This window comes from Vicia villosa, linkage group LG4, assembly GCF_029867415.1.
Source record: "Vicia villosa cultivar HV-30 ecotype Madison, WI linkage group LG4, Vvil1.0, whole genome shotgun sequence".
NCBI classification, from domain to species: Eukaryota; Viridiplantae; Streptophyta; class Magnoliopsida; order Fabales; family Fabaceae; genus Vicia; species Vicia villosa.
In genome coordinates this window covers 172,819,109-172,839,379 of record NC_081183.1, presented here as the reverse complement: position 1 = coordinate 172,839,379, position 20,271 = coordinate 172,819,109, and the positions used below count along the sequence as shown (strand labels likewise).

General features: G+C 33.5%; 1 protein-coding gene across 1 annotated transcript; it reads left to right on the top strand.

The window, feature by feature from the left end:
• Positions 1-8,528: 8,528 nt before the first annotated feature.
• LOC131595973 (uncharacterized) lies at positions 8,529-19,258 on the top strand. Its single transcript, XM_058868513.1, has 17 exons — positions 8,529-8,742; positions 8,848-9,042; positions 9,181-9,225; positions 10,495-10,535; positions 10,656-10,737; positions 12,103-12,147; positions 12,843-12,899; positions 13,635-13,694; positions 13,788-13,915; positions 15,417-15,675; positions 15,765-15,831; positions 16,357-16,427; positions 16,504-16,593; positions 17,363-17,471; positions 17,632-17,723; positions 18,559-18,664; positions 18,890-19,258. Exons 2-17 carry the CDS (start codon positions 8,920-8,922, stop codon positions 19,000-19,002), a joined length of 1,488 nt encoding a protein of 495 aa, XP_058724496.1. The 5' UTR covers positions 8,529-8,742; positions 8,848-8,919; the 3' UTR covers positions 19,003-19,258.
• The last annotated feature ends 1,013 nt before the right edge of the window (positions 19,259-20,271 follow it).

Below are 20,271 nucleotides of genomic sequence, written 5' to 3'. Positions count from 1 at the left end.
ATCCATAAATCAAATTGTAAAGACCCAAAACACGTGAACCAAGAAAACTGACAGGATGGTATAAAACTCGGACATAGTATGGGATGACCGCCACAAACTTCCATTATAATTGCGCCACCATCAGTCGTCGGACGCCGATCCATGAACTTCTGTCGCTACCGACCCGCGGCTCTGCCGCCACCACAGACTTCTGCCTGCATTACGTACCGTCAGCCTCAATTGCTGGAGCTCCGTCGGCCGCCGCTCTACGACTCCTCTAAATTTTCGCTCCTATTTTCGGCGGTTGTCTCCCGCCGCCAGTCACCTTCATTGAAAAACTCTCTTCTAGTAACGACCCCTCCTAGAGACTTTCTAGGATTTTATGGCTTTATCATTTATGCAATTTTCAAATATGTTTTCTTTCTATTAATCACTTAAGGTTTGAAGGCATATTTCAACAATCTCCATCTTGACTTGAAACCGTGGTGATGCAAAATTAACTATCAACCACTTGCTTCTCTCTACCATATTGAAATATTATTCAACAACCTTAATCAAATTCAAACCACCCTTGAGCCTTGATTTGCCACTTGCATCCACATATTTCCAGACACCTTTTTCTTCCTAAGTAATATAACAAGCCTACAAGCATGGTTTTTCAATCATCGTTGACTTCACCTACTTTCGAATGTCTCTCTAAAGGTCCCTATTTCCGAATATTGCATCCCTTCAGCCACATTCAAAGCATAACACCCAAGGCAAGCATAATCATCCCTTTTTGATGTTATAATGTCTCTCCTTATCTTATCACGAGTCAAATGATAATTAGAGACCTCTATAGTCGTTCTCTCACTACTACTAGTATCTAATGTAAGAAACTTTATCTCAAACTGAATTTTCTCTGCCATAGTTTCTAAAAGTTTCATCCTATGGTGTTTACTCGTCTTCCCCTAATGTGGCTCTCTTAAAGTAATACATATGTGATTCATGAACTTTGTTCCTACAAGTTTCACCCCTAACAACTCATAAATCTTCCTTCCTCTAAGTTTCCCACTACAAAATACCATGGGTGTTTGAAAATTTATTCCTGTAAATGAATATCTGTCAATCAAGTAAGCTGCTTTGGACTAGCCTTACCCCAAAATCTCAATAACAACTCAACGGTCTCATGCGTCTTTATCCCTTTTTATTGCAAAACTTATTTAAATATTCTAAAGCAATCCATGAAATAATCATTCCCTGATCTCAAATTCCATAACTTGTTCTTGTCATGAAAGGCTTCACTAGCTAATGATGAATGAACAACATTTGAAACTTCTAAGATATATAGACCACATATTTTAGACTCTCTGACTATGAATACTTCATCATGCAAAATATTCAACACCCTACTTTCAACTTTAACGTAATAGCCTAGAACATCAAACATGCTTATGGATAACAAATTTCACTTGAGTTCTGGAACATATCTCACGGTGTGAAGAAAAAACTCACAATCATCGAACATTTAAAGTCTGAATGTACCAATACCATGAATCTTACAAGTCTTATTGTCACCAAGGAGTATTACTCCACTTTGCTTCAACTTTAAAGTATCAAAGTATTCTTTTCTTGGTCACATATGATAACAGCGACCTGAGTCCTGACCCAACTCTCTTCAATCTCCAAACTCGACACCACTAGTGCACCAATACTATCATTACTATTGATTAGTCACCATTTTACTATACTTTATCCTTAACCTTACATTGAATTTGTTAACCACTTAGGGTGTGTTTGGATTGGCGGTGGACAAAATTGATTTTGAGAGAATTGAGTTTAGTAGAATTGATTTCAACAGAATTGAGTTTAGAATAATTGATTTATGTTTGGATACAATGATATAGAAGTGTTTGTTATTAATTAATGTTGTTTGGATAATTTTAATAAAATTGATTTTGAATTGGATAATTACCAAAATGGTAATAAATTCTAATACAAATAAAAAAGAAAAGAAGTAATTGATAAAAATTAAAGAGGGTAAAGAAGGAAAATTTAAAAGAGTTGTATTAAATAATATATAATATATGTAGAATTGATTCTACTAAACTCAAAAGCTATGATTTGTAGCATCTACTAGAGTTGCTTTTGGAGTAGGAGAATTGATTTTGAAAAAGTATCTAAACAAGAAAAAAAAAACAATTTTAAAGTTGAAGTGCACTAGAAGTGCTTTTGGGGCTTGTAGAAGTCAATCCAAGCATGCACTTAGTGTTTTTTAAACGATAAACTTAGTTTGTTTTTCAAGTTTATAAACAAATGATGTTTACAATAATTCAGGAATATCTTATTAATAATATGATATTTTTGGAAAGGATTAACTTGTTTTCTAAGTCAGAGTAAGTCAAAGAAATGATTGTAAAAGGAATGCGACGAATATTCAGAAGGATTCACAAAGTCTATTTTTCCAGCACATTTTACATCATGATGTATGTATGGTATTTTGATCATACCTAGAGCATCGTCACTTGGATTCATGTGGGACATGCGGAAAATGAAATCTAACATCATGGGTTACAAATCTTATGAAGACACCAATGGCTGATTTTCATCATTTTTCCCTCTAGTCATATGTGTATAGGCAGCTTATGGAATCTGCCTATTTTTTGCGAGACGCGTCCAAACACATCTCGACACCTTCCAGACGCCCCATACGCGTCCCGTATGCCCATATGCATTTTTAGACGCACTTTTCACACTTTAGATGCCCAGATCTCGTCCAGACGCCCCGTATGCGTATGGCATCATCCTAACACCCAAAATTTGTATTTAAATGAAGGAAACTTGATTTTATTGGGGAGTATTGATCTTGGAGCAATGCAAACATGATAGAAACAAATTTATATCCTTTAAATATCACCTTATCACATTCTTCGCCTCTTACACTTCTTTCCCACCCGACCTAAGATAAAATCATTTAAAATATTTTATCCTTTAAAAAAAGTTATATCCCTCTGTTTCAGATATCCAACGCTTCAAACCCCATCCCAAAATGATTTACGAGTTGAAAAGTTATATTTAAAATCGTGCACGAAGGCGTTACTAAAAAGTTGTTGTTTTTCTGAAATTTCCAACACGATGTTCATCTTCTTCAACCCTAAAAAATTCCATGAAATAATCACCAAAAACATTTTATCCCTATAACAAAGTTATAACCTTCTTTTCCAGCTACCCAACGCTTCAAACCCCATCCTAAAATGATTTACGAGTTGAAAGTTATGATAAAAAATTGTGCACGAAAGCGTTACTAAAAACTTGTTATTTTTCTGAAATTTCTAGCACGATTTTTATATTCTTCCTCCCAAAAAACTTCCATGAAATCATCACCAAAAATATTCCATGGTTTTAAATTCAATCATAAACATACCAATATCAATCACCACTTATATTCATATAATCACACCGACAAATTTACTATTTCACACCCTACCATCATCATAATCATCATCCCAAACCCTTAACATACAACAAACATATAAGCAATAATTCAAAATTCATCATCAACAAATATCAATTTCTATAGCCACAACAATTAAAATTAATTCCTAACAATCATGGTCACACATCAATAACAATCATAACATGGCATAATACCAACCTAAGAGAGTTAGGACCCCTCACTATCCTCTCATGATTAGACAACCTTATATGAATAATTTCCCCTTATCTTAGAATTTTAAGCTCCAAGCTCTTCTACAATGGTGGTCTTCTTCTTCTTATAAGTAGACAAATTAAATCTCTTATGTTTTATTTAATTTTAAATTTTATTATTATTATTACTATATTAATATTAAGTAAAACGAAAAAAAAATCAAATACTTCTAATATATATATATATATATATATATATATATATATATATATATATATATATATATATATATATATATATATATATATATATATATTATTATTATTATTAAGCTGACTATCCTATAAAATAATAATAAAAGTAATACCATCTTTATATTATTATTGTTATTTTAAATAAATATTAACTTATTTATTATTACTAATATTATTAATTTCATTGTGTCAAACACTCCTTACTTCTCGTTAATTACTACCACACTCCTCACTTAAAATTCTAATATTCTAGGGACATTACCTCATACCCAAGATTTCCCTACTACCTCAACCATTCTAAACACATATAATACAATTACATTATTCTATAAAATTAGATAATTCAAATGAGGTGTTACAAGGTTGCCCAATAATGTATTCAAAGATGCATTTTCTTATACTTATTAGGGTGAATCCGCATGAACAACTCCGTAAAGACTCTTCTTTCAAAACTCAATGAGTTTTGCGGAGATACATTTTTGGACGAGTTTTAATTAATATAACTCAAGCTTCAACACTACGCCTGCCTCATTGCAATCAACCCCATAACATTCCATTCTCTCTATTCAAGCTTTCACGCAATAACTCTCAATCGGTAAGTTTCTCTTTTCCTTTATATTTTTGAGTTGTGATGCATGTATTAGGTAAAATAGGTTATTTAAAATGTATTAGGTTGTAGTTACATTCAAAATATGTAGCTTGTATAAACACGCATTTCACATTTGTTGGTGTTTAGGGCATCATAGGAGACTTTTTTGCATTTTCTGCAATCGCGCATTTTTACGAAGATGTATCTCCATATTTTACTTGCCTTGATTTTGATATAATTTTCTAGTTTACATTTTATGTATAATGACTAAAAACTAGGACATGTGAGGCTCGCTCATGTATCCCAACATGCGTACGTTCGTAGGGAAATGACAATGCACTCGAGGCCACGAGTTGGTTCCAGTTCGTTTGATACGGAAGCGTTGACTTCATAAGGCCGTGTGTCTCAGACTTTGACCTCTCAAGGGTATGTGTCTCATGCTGACCATCTAGCTTATGAAGCCCATCACGAGGAGCCTCATTAGGAGGAACATGTTATTCCTTATAGTTATCTAAGAGGCCATATGACACCTCCTTAATTCACTTATATGCGGAACATGCTGCTGGACATGTGTGGGTAGGAGATGTATATTTATTTACTTTTATATTACATTTTCTCGTACAAAGATCACCATCAAACGCGTCCCTTAGACGTTATAGCCTTATACTCTGGATGGTTGTCTTGCCGGTCACGTATGATGTATTCATATCTTCCTGAGAGAGTCAAGCACCCGTTCAGTTTTATGTAGGTCATTCCAAGATCCCCTACTTGTATGCTCCTCCAATGGTCCAACGCAAACAACTTGATGTCATACTTGATGATTTCAAAAGTCTTCTGGTACTAAATGATACACGAAGGACGCTTGCTCATAAACCAGGGGCTACTACACACAACTACATCAAATGGTTCTATCAAGTGTCACATCCTTACATAACACCAAATGCAGTAGGAACACCACCCATACAAGCACATCATGAGATATTAGAAGTGGGAAAGGCTAGGGATGACCACACCTATAACGTGATGCCAACGTGTCAGCGTACTGTGGACATTGAGAGAGCCTGCATGAAGTCCGGACAAATTTAGGAAGGTAGTCTTGCAATGGCCATCGTACATGCCATGATGGCTAAGGCACATAATGCCTTGCAGTACAGGAGGCAAAAACGGAACTAGGGGCTTCAAATTAAAAATACCAAGTAATTTATGTCTACATATTGATAACATTTGTAGTTTAAATTTGTATTAATATTTGAATTTATATATGACTTTCTTGAATTATATTAATGGTTATGGTTTTAGGATATCCTTAGTATAAATGACATAACAATATAAGTTGACATAAAAAATATATCAATTTGAAACACTTACTGCCAAGGCAAAAACTCTCAAATGTTTTTAGGGGTTATTCCAAAAATGCATCTACGGAATCATCTTGAAAAAATTACGGAGATACATCTCCAGAGTAACCCTGAAAGCATTTACGGTATATGGTTCACTTGTGAATCATAAAGTGTTTTCATGGGTTAATTTGGAGATACATCTTTGTAATCTTTCTGGGTGATTCCGTAGATACGTTTTTGAATCATTTTCTTTTGACAAATATGGGGTGGATGACTCACTTATAAAACACTGTGTGCATTTAAGGTGCGTCCGAAGATGCATCTCCAGAATATGTAAAAAAAATTCAAGTTTTCAGAGTTCACACTCATGATCCCATAGGGTAGAAAAAGCAATCCCATAACTCGATTCAACCTATTTTTTAGGCCATTTTGAATGAGTTTGGTGAAGTTTATTGGATTTATCCAACCATATACACCTTTAAATATGAACAAATAGAAAAATTATAATTCAAATAGAAAAATTATTGAACTAGGATTTAGGGCCGACAACATTACATTTATATTAAGTAAAATTATTTAATATTTATTATTTTTTAATTTCACGCTTTAATATTTCATTTCGATTTAATATATAAGTATATTCTAATATTTTATTTTGATTTAATATATAAATATATTTAAAGTAATAAATTGACATATTTATAAGGGTTAATTATGTTGGGGTCCTCATAAATATTTCAATATTCAATTTTAATCCCTAAAAAATTTAAGTTTTCCATTCACAATTTTGATCCTTGCTGTCAATTTGGTCTGTGGCACGCCACGTCATTTAAAGTCAACGCTATGTTGGATTGTGGAAAAATACTGTAGATTGCGGGGGTTTCATACCTCCCTAAATTTCTTCAAATTCCAAAAAAAAAAAATGGATTCGTGGAGTTGGCACTGTTATATCTTCACTTCAACCTTTCATCAAATCCTCTTTGTTTCTCAGATAAAACTTTCGCAACAGCAAAAACAAAAGAAGAATTTGTGAGCAGAACCAAATTTTTTCCTCAAATAGAAGATCTCATCTTGCAAACATCATAGTCAGAGGTGATCCCTAACCCTCCTTCATAGAAGTGATCCCATGATGATAAAGGTGATTCATAACCCTCCTTCATAGAAACCACAAAGCTTATATCATTGTCAGAGCAAGAAAAAGAATCAATATTCTAAAAATAAAAACTATAAAATTCAATGATTACAATTGCTAAAGTCCTCCATCTAAGATTCTAAAAATAAATTCAATGATTACAAGAGCAACGCGGTAGAAGAAAAAATCAACATGCTGTTCAAACTATAATAAAATATCATAATTAAATAAATACAATAACATGAACTGTATTGCAATATGAAAGCTACTTAGTAACCGGTATCATGAAACTAAAACTATAAAATTGATATAGTATCATCATAAAATCATCATTAATCATGAAACAAAAACAACTTGAAAACTCAGCTTAAAATATGAAAATTTTGAAACCCTGTTATTAATAGACATGCATGCAAAATTGACATTATTGTATACATTATAATAAGCATTGCATTTGAAAATTGCACAACAATTAAAAATAATCCTTTTAGGACACAGAACTATATAGGAAGATAATAAATAAAACTGTCCTAATATCTAATAGCGGTAAAGAAAAGAATGTATTATGCACTTCTCTAATACATATCAAACTTATGCATTAGCTGTTAGGATGTTGAATCCTGGAGTTTATAGACATTACTAGTGTTTCTTCCACCAAAATTGTCTACTATAAGTGAAATATGAATATTTCTCTTTTTCCTTTTTCATATTTCCTAATTTCAATCACTTAGCTGAACGATTTATTTAGAATATAATATAGATTTGCTGTTTCTTTCCTTTTCATTGTTACTTTCACTGAGCACGACTAAAACTAGTTGTTCTTTTTCATTTTACTACAAAACAGGTGGTATATTGTGTTAGCATTTCCTTATTCCAAGTGGTATGTATTTTGTTGTTCATTTAAGTTGAAATTCAAAGAATTCTTTTGCGTATTCATGCACAACAACTTCTATCATTTCACTGATAAAAGCTTGTTTATATAAGTTATGTATTGTGTTGGAAATACATGGAATGTATAATTGATTTTCTGCTAAATTATAATGAGAAGTAGAAAAGCAAGAAAAAATCACTAAATGTAGGGAGGTTTGTAACTCCCGCAATCTACTATGTTTTTTTATATTCAAGCAAACAATTGACTTTAAGTGACGTGGCGTCGCACGTGGCCTGCCATGTCAGCTTTCGTTAAACCAAATAGACGGCAATGACGGAAATTATGGACGGAAAACACCAAATAGACGGCAATGACGAAAATTATGGACGGAAAACTTTAAGAGGACCATTTTTTAAAGAAATTTTTGTTAAAGATTAAAATTGAATGTTATGTTATTTATAAGGACTAAAAACATATTTAACCCTATTTATAATAATATAATCTCAATAAATTTATTACCATTTATAAGTAAGTAATTTATATGTAAACATTGATAAATTTTATATTTTAATTATTAATCATAGCATTTTTGTTTATAAAAATATAAATATAATACTGACAACTAATTATTTCTTTCCTCTCAAATTCACTTCTACCAAACAAATCTCTCATTCTTTTCATTTTCTCTCCTTTAACAATTTTTTCATTTACTTTCTTTCCCTTTTAATCCAAACAAAGCAAAAGGGAGAAAAGAAAAGCTAAATCGTGTTTAATCAGAACCTTCTGTTTCTCTCTTTTCGCCGCCGAACTCTTCTTGCTATCTATCCATCATCGCGAATCCTCGCCGTCGACCGCTTCTGCATCATCGTGATTCCTCGCCGTCTACCGTCTCGTGTCACAGCCATATCGAACATCTCAATTTCTAGTATTGTCTTACTCTCTATTGCGCGTAAGTATTTCTAGTTCTAACTTCGTTTAGAGTGTAAGTATTTATTCTTCTCTCCTCTTCACTTCATTTTAACCCTAGGTTCCTTATTTCTGAGTTGATAAACAGTACTAGGCTACTAGCGCACAAAAGCATTCCCATCAACAGAGTATTCAATTTCGCACAAAATCAGATAAGAAAATGGAATCGAACAACAGAGATCAAATCGTCGATGTTGGATCCGTGGCTGAAGCTGTTTCTGCTGAGGCCGGTGATGCACCTCTTTACGCACTCGAAAGCCTCTGCATGCGCTGTCATCAAAATGTATTGATCCCTTTTTACTTGATTATGCATTGCTTCTACTTTGGAGTTATTGTATTTATAGGGCTTACCTTTACAGCCTCATCTGATGTTTTTTGTTTTTGTTTTTATCTTTTGACTAACTTCTGTCATGTTTATCAGGGAACCACAAGATTTTTATTTACTTCAATTCCTAACTTCAGGAAGGTACATGTCCTTATTTACCACTCCTTGTTTTCTTATGCTTGATTAGTGGATTTTTTTGGTTAATGTTTTATACTATTAGGTGATGATATTGGATTTTTGGGATATGTATTTTAAATCCAATGCATTTTTATCCGCCCCTCTTATGCTCATGTTTTAATTTTTCTTCTGGTGTTCTCTTTATAAATTACTTGCTTCTGGTGTCTAATATATGATGGAAACTTACCATTCAAATTGATTTTGTTTGCAATACCACTAAGTGCAGCGGTGACACATTAATTTTGAATGGATTGATTTTGTAAGGTTAATTATGGTTAAAGGTTAATAGTGAGATGAATGCAAATTTATTTGTTTGGATAATAGTGAGATGGATGTAAATTGGTTTATATTTGGATACATTAATGTGAAAAGTATATTGAACATTAAATTCAAGGATAAAATAAAATGTAGAAGGCAAACACTACACATTATAGCTTGAATTTAGAATCAATTATAGAACTACTTGAGAATGCTGAAACATGTCGAAATCAATTCTACCCTCTAGAATCAATTTTGACTCCTTCAATAGTGAAGCCACACATGGTCGTCGAAGAGACTTCTAGAAGCACCAATACGACATGTGATCATATGAAGGATAGTATAATAGTTAAGAAATATAGAGGGAGGCTATGATAAACTATGTGCCAAACTAATAAACAATATTTAAAGTTGGTGGTTTGTCATATGATTCATGATAGGGCATTTTCGTATCAATCGATTCATATAGTTGACACCACTTAGTGGGCTAATGAAGAATGATTTTAGCTGCTATCTTTTTCGTTTTAATTATTTGTTATTTAGGACATGATAGAAATGGACACATTAGAGATGTAATGGGAGTTGTGTGTTATGCGGAAATGATGGTAGATTCTCGCTCTAGGTGGCCCAGTTCGGGCCTGTGTGGACTTTTTTGTAAGAGGCCCAATAAAGAGAAAAACCAAATGGAAAGTAGTCTAATATGGTCAGATCAAGAAAAACTACAAAGCAAACCATTAAGAAGGATTTAAATTTAAATGGTTTGTCAGAAAATATAATTTTTAGTATAATATTATTACAGCATTTAGTTCATTTACTTTATAAGAGGCGACATTTCTCACGTTACAAACCGATTTTGTATGGTTGAATTAGACCCAATCCCAAATTCTAAGTGTTATTTTCATTTTCTGCTTCTTTTCTCATGCTTGTAGTTTCATAGGAATATGAATATAATCCAATGTTTTTGCTTTTGTGCAGATTTTATTGTCGGCTTTTGAATGTCCTCATTGTGGTGAGAGGTAGGCCGCCCTTAATTTATGCCCTCATCTCGTAGTGTCTAGTGCGTGCATTGAATATAATTACTCTTGTTATTTTTCTTTGAAACCTAATGTTATTTTATGTTTTTGTTGACCTGATAGGAACAATGAGGTGCAGTTTGCCGGTGAAATTCAACCACGTGGTTGTTGTTACTCGCTAGTGATCCCAGCGGGTGAACAAAAGGTTGTATACATTCAAATTTAACTCCCCCTGATTATTTATAAGAATTGAAGCAAACATACATAGTAACTGGATGAATTAAAAAACTCGGTTTAATAGAGGTAGATACTAGACTTAATTGGGTGGAGGGTGCCCCAGTGACTTCCTAGCATCCCGGCATGGTTTTGTCATCAAGAAGAAAACAAAGGGTGTACATAGAATTTGTTGCACGTGACTATGTTTTCTTGAAATCAAGGCCGCATAGTCAGGTTATATTAGGGGCTTGCATCTCCAAAAGTTAGCTCCACATTATTACGGTCTTTTCAAATTCTAGACAAGGTAGGAGCAGTCTCCTACAAGCTGCTGCTACATGAATATTCCCTCATCCATCTAGTGTTCCATGTATTTTTTCTGGTGTAATGGTTGTTTTAGTTATGCTTTTTAGTCAGGGAAAGAGATAGTTAACCGCGAGACCAACATGAATTCTTCAATAATAATGCACATAACATGTATCTAAATATATCTTAATAGTTAATATAACTTATAACATAAAGTATATTATACCAATTTTTTTTTAATTATCAAAATTTTCTGTCCTAAGTGGCTCCGCCCTTGCTTACTTCCACTCCATCCTCACTGCCAGTGGCATATGGTGGTCTAACACCTTAGGTTAATTTTTATAATTGGCAACTCTGCACACTTTGTGTGCTTTCATTGAACCGAGCAGTGATGTTAACTGGCAGCCATGGCGTGTCAGTGTTTTTTACAACTGCCATAAGAAAATTGTGAAGGGACGGCCGTCATGGCGGTATCATAGGTTGCAATGGCATGTTTATATGGCGGATTTTTGGCCTCCGCCCACGACAGCACTGGAACCAAGTATGACAATAATCTCATTGGTGTAAAGAATGTATCCATTCTTTTTCTCCTCTTTTTCTTACAGCTTTTGGTTTTGGAATGGAAATATAGCTAACACAGATTATAAATGTAATATGAAATCTAGGAGGCATTTTGGGAATACAAAATGATAGACACGTCTGTCTTAGATTAAATATGGAAGTTAATGGGACATGGTGAAACACTGATGTATACCATGCACAAATTAGGAAAAGGCTGGGAAACTAAATTATGCGTAGTAACATCTGCATTGATAGTATAACAAGAAATAGGGCCTAATGAATTATTGCCGTGCGCTTATATAAGATGTGCACAAATTAGGAGAAGTCTGGGAAACAAGTTCTACATATTAACATATGCATTGATAGTGCCTCCTGAATTATTGATGTGTGCTCATATAGGGTCCATGTTTCTTATTTTAGTTTGTGGGTGCTTTTTGCTAACTAGTTGGCTAATATGTGAATGCCTTATTAACAAGTTTAATAAATGCAGATGTTCAACCGACAAGTGGTAAAATCAGAATCCGCAACCATTAAGGTACAAAAATTGTTGTTATTTAATTTTTTTTCTTCATTTGTTTAGCCTATGAAAACCCTTTCAATAATTGACACGGTGGTTCTTGTCTCCTTTGAGAGTTAGGCGCATGCCATCTTTTAGTTGAAATGACGCATAGCATGCATTCATGAATGTATTTGACCTTTATTAGTGTAATAAGATTTGATTGTTGTTATTGTTGATGATAATGTTATGTGCAAGCATGCTATAGGTCCTACAGAACATTCTTTTGGTATTTGATTAAACCTCAATTTTGCTTTGTCATTCTTCTGTTCTCTTTATTTTTTAAATTTTCTGCTGATTTTTTCTGTGTTTCTTTCTTTTGCATCTATCTCACTTTCTATATTATTTCTTTTTTTAAAGGCTATATTATTTCTGTGGTCACTTTTTCTTTATTCAAGTCCCGCATTATACTCGTTGTACTGTGATATTTATATATGTTTTTCCTTGAATGCTAAACTCTGTATTCTCACTGAGAATATTGCCTAAAGTCTCATTAGCTGATAGCATGATATTTGCATATGTAACTTTTTACTCATGCATGAAGCCAGGTTTCTGGATTTATAAGATTCATCTCTGTTGATTCTCGGCGAGTTTGAAAATATGACTAATGTATATGATTTTATTATTGAAAATGGGTTATTTTAAAGGCACCTTGCTTATGTGTATGACTGCAGATACCCGAACTCGAATTTGAGATTCCACCAGAGGCACAGCGTGGTAGTCTGTCAACGGTACATCTGTTACATATTTCTATTTCTATCTTTCCCCTCTCCTGGCATTGATGAGTCTCTATTTCTCCTTTTTATGCTATTTCTCAAGGCATTGATGAGTCTGCTATTTCTCCTTTTTATGTTAGTTTCTCTCATTTATGTCTCAGTGATCCTGACACATGCCTTCATTTTGCCTTGCATGGGCTGAAGTTACTCAGCTTATGCAAAATTATGTAATGAATAAACATGTCACACATGTCCTTTTTATTTGATCAGAATCATATTTCAAGTAAAAAGAGTTAATCTGGTATGTACTATTAGTAAGAATGTTTTCCATATCCATCCAATCACATTTCACCACATAGATAATGTGAAGATATTTTAGAAATTAATATAACAAAGTGATATTGGATGCATGTATGAGTTTTTTACACCTAGTATATATCAGTTAAATTCAATGAGATAAGCATGCTATTTAATATTCTTCAATTTTTTGTTAGTGTGAAGAGATTAGAGAATAGTTTAGGTTGATGTCTGAAGGTGTAGTTTCAACTCAATCATATAATAACTTTGTTTTCCATTTATCACTCACTATTTGGTGGTAAGGATAATGTCCATAAATTTATGTTAGAAATGTCAGTTGCAAGTGTCAAGAGTTTTATACTCACAAATTTGACAAGAGTCAGTTTATATTTTCTACTAATTGAAGATTTGTTGTCATATGATTTGCCAATATTATTTCTGGTGTAATTATAGGTTGAAGGGATACTAATGCGAGCTGCTGATGAACTTCAGGCCCTTCAAGAGGAACGCAGAGTATAATTTGTTTCTACCCTTACCTTATATTATTGTTTGATATAAGTTTCTCTTTTTATTTAATAATTTACTGTTATGTTCTTTACCTTCTAGAAAGTTGCTCCAGAGACAGCTGATGCAATAGATCAGTTCCTGGTGAAGTTGCGAGCCTGTGCCACAGCAGAATCTTCCTTCACGTTTATTATTGATGATCCGGCTGGAAACAGTTACATTGAAAATCCGTAAGTGGCTATCTGTTTTTGAAAGTTTTTTTTTTCCTTCCAGAGAGGGAGTGATTGAAGCAGTTTTCTTTAAGAAGGAAAGATTTCAGTAGGGTTTAAGATAACCTCATATAGTTAAGGTAAATAACAACAACAAAAATTCAAAAACTCTTCATCCTATTAGAGCTCGTTCAATGTTCATCCATTTTAGTTACCATTCGCTGACCACCACAAAGAAGCTTAGAGAGGCTCAACTATGTTACAAACTAGAAACTGTCCTTGAACAGCCTAACCTGGCTTTCCTCATGGTGAATAACAGAAAACATCATAGCTCTTCACCAAGGTCCTTCACGGAATAGTTTGGGACTAAGTTGACATTATAGAAACTGGTCCAAAGTATAGACTAATCACTAAACTGAATATTAACCAAAAGCTCTAAAAAGCTCACCCCCTAACTGTCATGCATATAGGAAGTCAAGAAACACATGCAAGCTAGTCTCAGATTATGATTACATTAAGTCATTTGGTCATTAGGAGACTGAAGAGAATGTTCTTGCATGCCTTCAACAGTTCAATGCTAGAAGTATGAAGGCCAAAAAAAGCCTCTACCTTGCAAAGTAATATCCTAATTGATAAGATAATTTCTCAAGATAACCCAATTTATGACCAAAGAAAGTCTCATAATTTTCTGTGCAGTTTACTAGACAATTTGGAGACTATGAAAGGGGACGACATTCTATGAAGGATATTTTACATAGGAGTAATATATCCTTCTAAATTAAAGAAAGCATATTTTCACATCGGATCTTGAAAATATTGACAAACCTATGAAGCATGGGCACCTCTAAGAGTAGGCGTGTTGCGGCGTCTGACACGTGTCGGTATATGACACTTGTATGACACCCGTACGACACGTGTCGGAAAAGTCAAACAAGTGTCTCAAAAAGTAGATTTTTTTCTTTGCTTCGATACTTTTTGAAATGAAGTCTGACTCCCTTATGACACTCATACAACACGTGTCGGACAATTCAGACAAGCGTTTCAATAAAATTGTTTTTTCTTTCTTTGCTTAACACACCTCATACATCTTTTTGGACAATTCTCACACTCATCTAAAAGGATTAAATTTCTATTGAAGCAATGTTATCAATGAAGGATTAAAGGCATTAGTTTTATTAAGAATATTTTTAATTATTTTAATAGTAGATAGATAATTCAAAGTCAAATACTATCATATATGTAGGGGTGTCGGTGTCCTAGACTTTTGAAATTATCGGTGTCGGAGTGTCTGTCGTGTCACGGTTATGCTCTTTAAGTGAGTTTTAGTAGGGCTTGATGAAGTTTGGATTGCTCTACAAATTGTTTCAAATTTACTACATTTTATTGTAAATCAGTTTAGACAGAAGTCTGTCTCTGTTGGTGAAACAGGATTGCACCTTTATTTAGTTGGGACCTGTTAATATTAGTCAAACCTTGTAATTGCTTCTATTATATTTACATGGATTAAATATCATGTGAATAGGTTCGCACCATCATCTGATCCATCACTCACTATCAAGTTTTATGAGCGAACACCTGAGCAACAAGCATTGTTGGGATATTCTACCCAGAATGAAGGAACTCGTGATGAAGTGCTGGAAAGTGGAGAAGCAGCGGCTTCTGGAAGAACGAGGAGGCAACCCCATGGGTCAGTTGGGGCAGCAGCTGGTCAACGAGCCATTGCACAAAGTAATAGTGCAGAAATCGCAGATGCCTTATTTCGATATAGTGCACCAGAAGAGGTATATTATGCTGAAATGTAATATACTACTAGAGGTTGATCTTTTCTTATTCGACCATTCAGTTTCATATTGCTTATTGTTCTTGACAGGTGATGACTTTCCCGTCAACTTGTGGAACTTGTACCGCTAAGTGTGAAACTCGAATGTTTGTCACCAGTATCCTTTTACCATTTTTCATACTGCCATCCGGATACTCCTCACCCGCGTTTTTTACATATATATTGAAGGGTTTTCTGTATGTTTTTAGGCTTTTAGCAACAATGGCAATTAAATTTCAATTGATTGGCTTAAGGATTCATACTCTGAATATGCAAGAAATTACAAGGTTTGATGAGGGAAAACTATAATCATATGATACTAATTTTGTTCAAAGTACAATTGGCTTATTTACTCTTTTAACCATTAACTGAATTCAACAATTAATATTGTGATAAAATATATGCACATGTATAATGAAATCAGAAGTTGTTTAAACAAATTCCTCTGATTTCTAATTAATGGTTATAACTTATAAGTGCACGCTTCACTTTGGAGGAGCCAAACCTTTCCTTTTTCTATAACTACTCACTTAAAGATTCTGCAATCTAATGTCAATTCTGCATTGTAGTATTAGCAGAGCCAGCATGAACTGTGTATTTCACTTATTCATTTATACACTTTATTGAGCTTAACAATAAACAGATATTCCATATTTTCAAGAAGTAATCGTTATGGCATCTACATGTGATGCTTGTGGTTACCGCAACTCTGAGGTATTGGTTGATTTCTGAGCGTAGTTCTCTCATTTGAGACCTGGGACTGGTATAATTGTTGCTCTTCTTCATGCAGTTAAAACCAGGTGGACGAATTCCTGAAAAAGGGAAAAAAATTACTCTTCATGTGAAAAATATTAAGGACCTTAGCCGGGATGTGATTAAGGTTTGTTTTCTTTTATTTCTTTTATATCTAAAATTTGACAATTCTCAAGCTCTCAACCCATGCAGTTTCTGTAGTTTATATACACTAGAGGAAAGACAGGCACTAATATGCTTGTCTATCTGCTTTTTCTATTTGAATAATATATTATTCAATTTAATTTGTTTATTTTATTGGACATCTGTATATTTTTAAATATAATAGTTGATTCTCTGTATTTAACAATTCAGTGGACCTGTGGCATTATTTTTTCAAACGTGTAATAGTTGCACCAATTTAGGAACAGTAATAGAGTAGTACTTTATGGCAGAGAAGCTATGTTGGCTATGGCATTATTTTTTCATTTCGATGCAACCTAGAAAAGTTCATGCAGACTCTTCCTAAATGCCACTTTGAAATTGTAATTCGGGTTCTATATTTTCTTTTTACACTAGGGTAAAACTATACCAATCAACTTAACAATTTGATGTGCTTATCATTGTCTGAAATATTCATTTCATCATAGTGCTTTGTGCTACATTGTTGTCATTAGGATGAAGATATTATAAAATATTAATCGTACCTTATCATCTAACAGTTTTTGTTTTCAGTGATATGCTAAAAATTGTGATAACACTCATAGGTCTTTATGGTGAAATCAAACCTTTAAAAATGTTGTGATGGTGTGTTTATTCCCTCAGCATTTGTTTTGATCCCCTGCTAACTTACAACTTTGGTTTATATCTCTCCTTCTATGCTATATATGTTGACTGAATAAATTTGGTCTGAATAGTCTGATACTGCAAGTGTACAAGTCCCTGAACTTGACTTGGAGCTGGCAAGCGGCACCATGGGAGGACTTGTTACAACTGTTGAAGGTTTAATTACACAAATCAGTGAGAGTAAGTTCGCTCTCTACATCTAAATGATCTCTCCTAAGTTTTTATTGTTCTGTCATCCACATGTTCATGTTTTTCCTGATTCTTCTGTGACTTATTTTAATATAATCTGTATATTTTTGCTTGAATGTTAGGATATTAATGATTTGATTTGCATGTACAGGCCTTAAAAATGTCCATGGGTTTAGTCTTGGAGATAGTCTTGATGAACATAAAAGAAGCAAGTGGCTAGACTTTCAAGCAAGGCTAAACAAGGTAGGACATAACTATTTGAGAGTTGGCCTAAATTTCTCTTGTAAATCTCTACTTTTGTCTCTCTTTCCCTTCTCTATAAAAGGGTACTCTGCCATTAGAAAATTTTCAATGTTTCTCTTATGGCTCACTAGGAGAAATAGTCCGAGAAATTTTAAGCAAGTAACTTCTCCCAGGAAGTCGAACAAAACTCTGGGCTAGAACAGCCAGTTTTCATATTTTGCACTTGTTATATTCTTTAACATGGTTAGCGGATTGAAGCTGTCATACTATCAAATATCTTCCTCTATGTTGTCAATAGCACGCTATAGCGGAATACCGTGTCATACTATCAAATATGTGTTGTCATTTGTCAATAGTGCTTTATAATGGAATACCTTAGCGGTAGTAGGGTTCAGCACGACGCTTTTTCCCTGCAAGCCGCTGTCAGCAATTGTGGTTGTAGCAGCCTCTTTTTGCAGCCACAAACTGCCATTTCTGTTTATTAAACTGTTGTCATTTTGTAAGGGTATAAATTTCAATCCAAACACTTTGAAGAATAATGTTATGTTCATGCTTACATATAATCGTTTCAGTCTTCTTCCTACTTTTAGTTCTATTTTATTCTTCTTTTGTTTTGAAGATTTATTACTCTATACTTTAGGTTATTTATCTCTACCAAGTATATTGATCTCTTTAATTGTGTAATATTCTATTTTTGAGTATTTATGATTAATTTGTAAATTAGTTTTTAGTCTTTGGAATAGCGGGTCGGTGCTACATAATGCTATATGAGATTAACAACTTAGATCTTCCTGTCATTGAAAACTTTGACTTAGCATCTTTTTTATATGTGCAGCTTCTTAGCTTGGATGAAGCCTGGACTCTAATTCTTGATGATGCATTGGCTAATTCTTTTGTAGCACCCGCAACAGACGATCTAAAAGACGACCATCAATTAACATGTAAGTTTTTTAATAATAAAAGATCAAGTAATATTAGACGCAGCTGCCATTTTCCAAGTTCATATTGAAATTGTGAACAAAATGATATGGTGAAGAGTATGAGAGGTCATGGGAACCAAATGATAGTATAGTATTATTGGCATGTTATCTACACTTGGTTGCATAGATCTTCATCTGAATATTTCATGTTATTATTGACATGTTATTGGCATGGTATCTGTACAGTTGAAGAGTATGAGAGGTCATGGGAACAAAATGAAGAACTAGGTCTGAATGATATTGACACCTCTTCTGCGGATGCTGCATACGAATCAACAAACACTACTAAGACTGAGTGAACATCTTCTGAACTCATATTTCTTTCCTCTCGTCTCTATGCCAGTCCAAAACAAGGAGAGAAGAAACATATCTGAAGGAAGAATTGTTGTGCCTTTAGTAGCTAGGAAACAGAGAAAGGAAATGCTTGTTGGCTTATTTAATGACTTGTTTTAGTTTGATTATTACGTAAACGTTGCCATTAATTTTTGTTTTTCTTATGATAATGTATTAATAAATCTTGCATCCTTTAATTATATTTTTAGGAAAGTTTTGTCACCCTTTCTGATTGTTATTATTATCTCTTAAAAATATGACTTCTTTTGACTTGGCAAATTCGTTGGTTATTTCTGATTTTTTCGATACTTGATGCTGTTTATTTAGTTTCCCTTCTTATAATTAGCGCTTCTCTACGTTTTCTATAAGAAACTATATAATTTCTTCAGGCTTGGCGAGTTCGTTGGTTACTTCTGGTCTTTGTGATACTTGAAGTTATGTCTTAAAAATATAATTTCTTTTGACTTGGCGAGTTCGTTGGTTACTTCCGGTTTTTTGCGATAACTTGATGCTGTTTATTTAGTCTCCCTCCTTTTAATCAGCGCTTCTCTCCGTTCTCCTAAGATACAAAATGATTAAATTTAATTGTATGTTTGAGCTTATGGTAACTTGGCACAAATTATGGTGTGGACGTTCTTGTTATATCAGCATTGAAAGTACATGGTTGATATGATGAAGAGGTTGCATGAATATTATTTGTGAGCGAACAGAGCATACTCCAATTCCTTGAAAAAATGAATGTCGTAGTTGTTGTCACGATATTCTTTAATTATGTGTAGAAGACATGAGCATTTAATCGTACACATGCAAGTGTGTATGAGACGAAAATTGTCAAGTTCTTGACACATATTCTTGACTCTTGAGCATGGTGAAAAGTTGAATGACGACTAGATCCCCTTGCTTGAGAAAATCACAGAGATCAGAGGCTCTTAATCTTAACACCATGTTAAAAATGCATACAAAAGAAACAAAAATAAAAGTGGAATCAATTTCATTAATACAACTGGTCTATCAAAGTATATATACATGTTAGTGCAACAGAATTAGAGAAAAATATTCTAACTGTTTCCTAACTAACTCAAGATGAAATAAAATAATTTTATACTAATTTAAAATTTAACACATTATTTCATCTTTGCTCAAAAAAAAACAAAAAAACACATTATTTCATCTTATTATTGCCAAGATCAGAGACATCTACCAATCCTCAAATTATAGGAGAGTATTACACATTT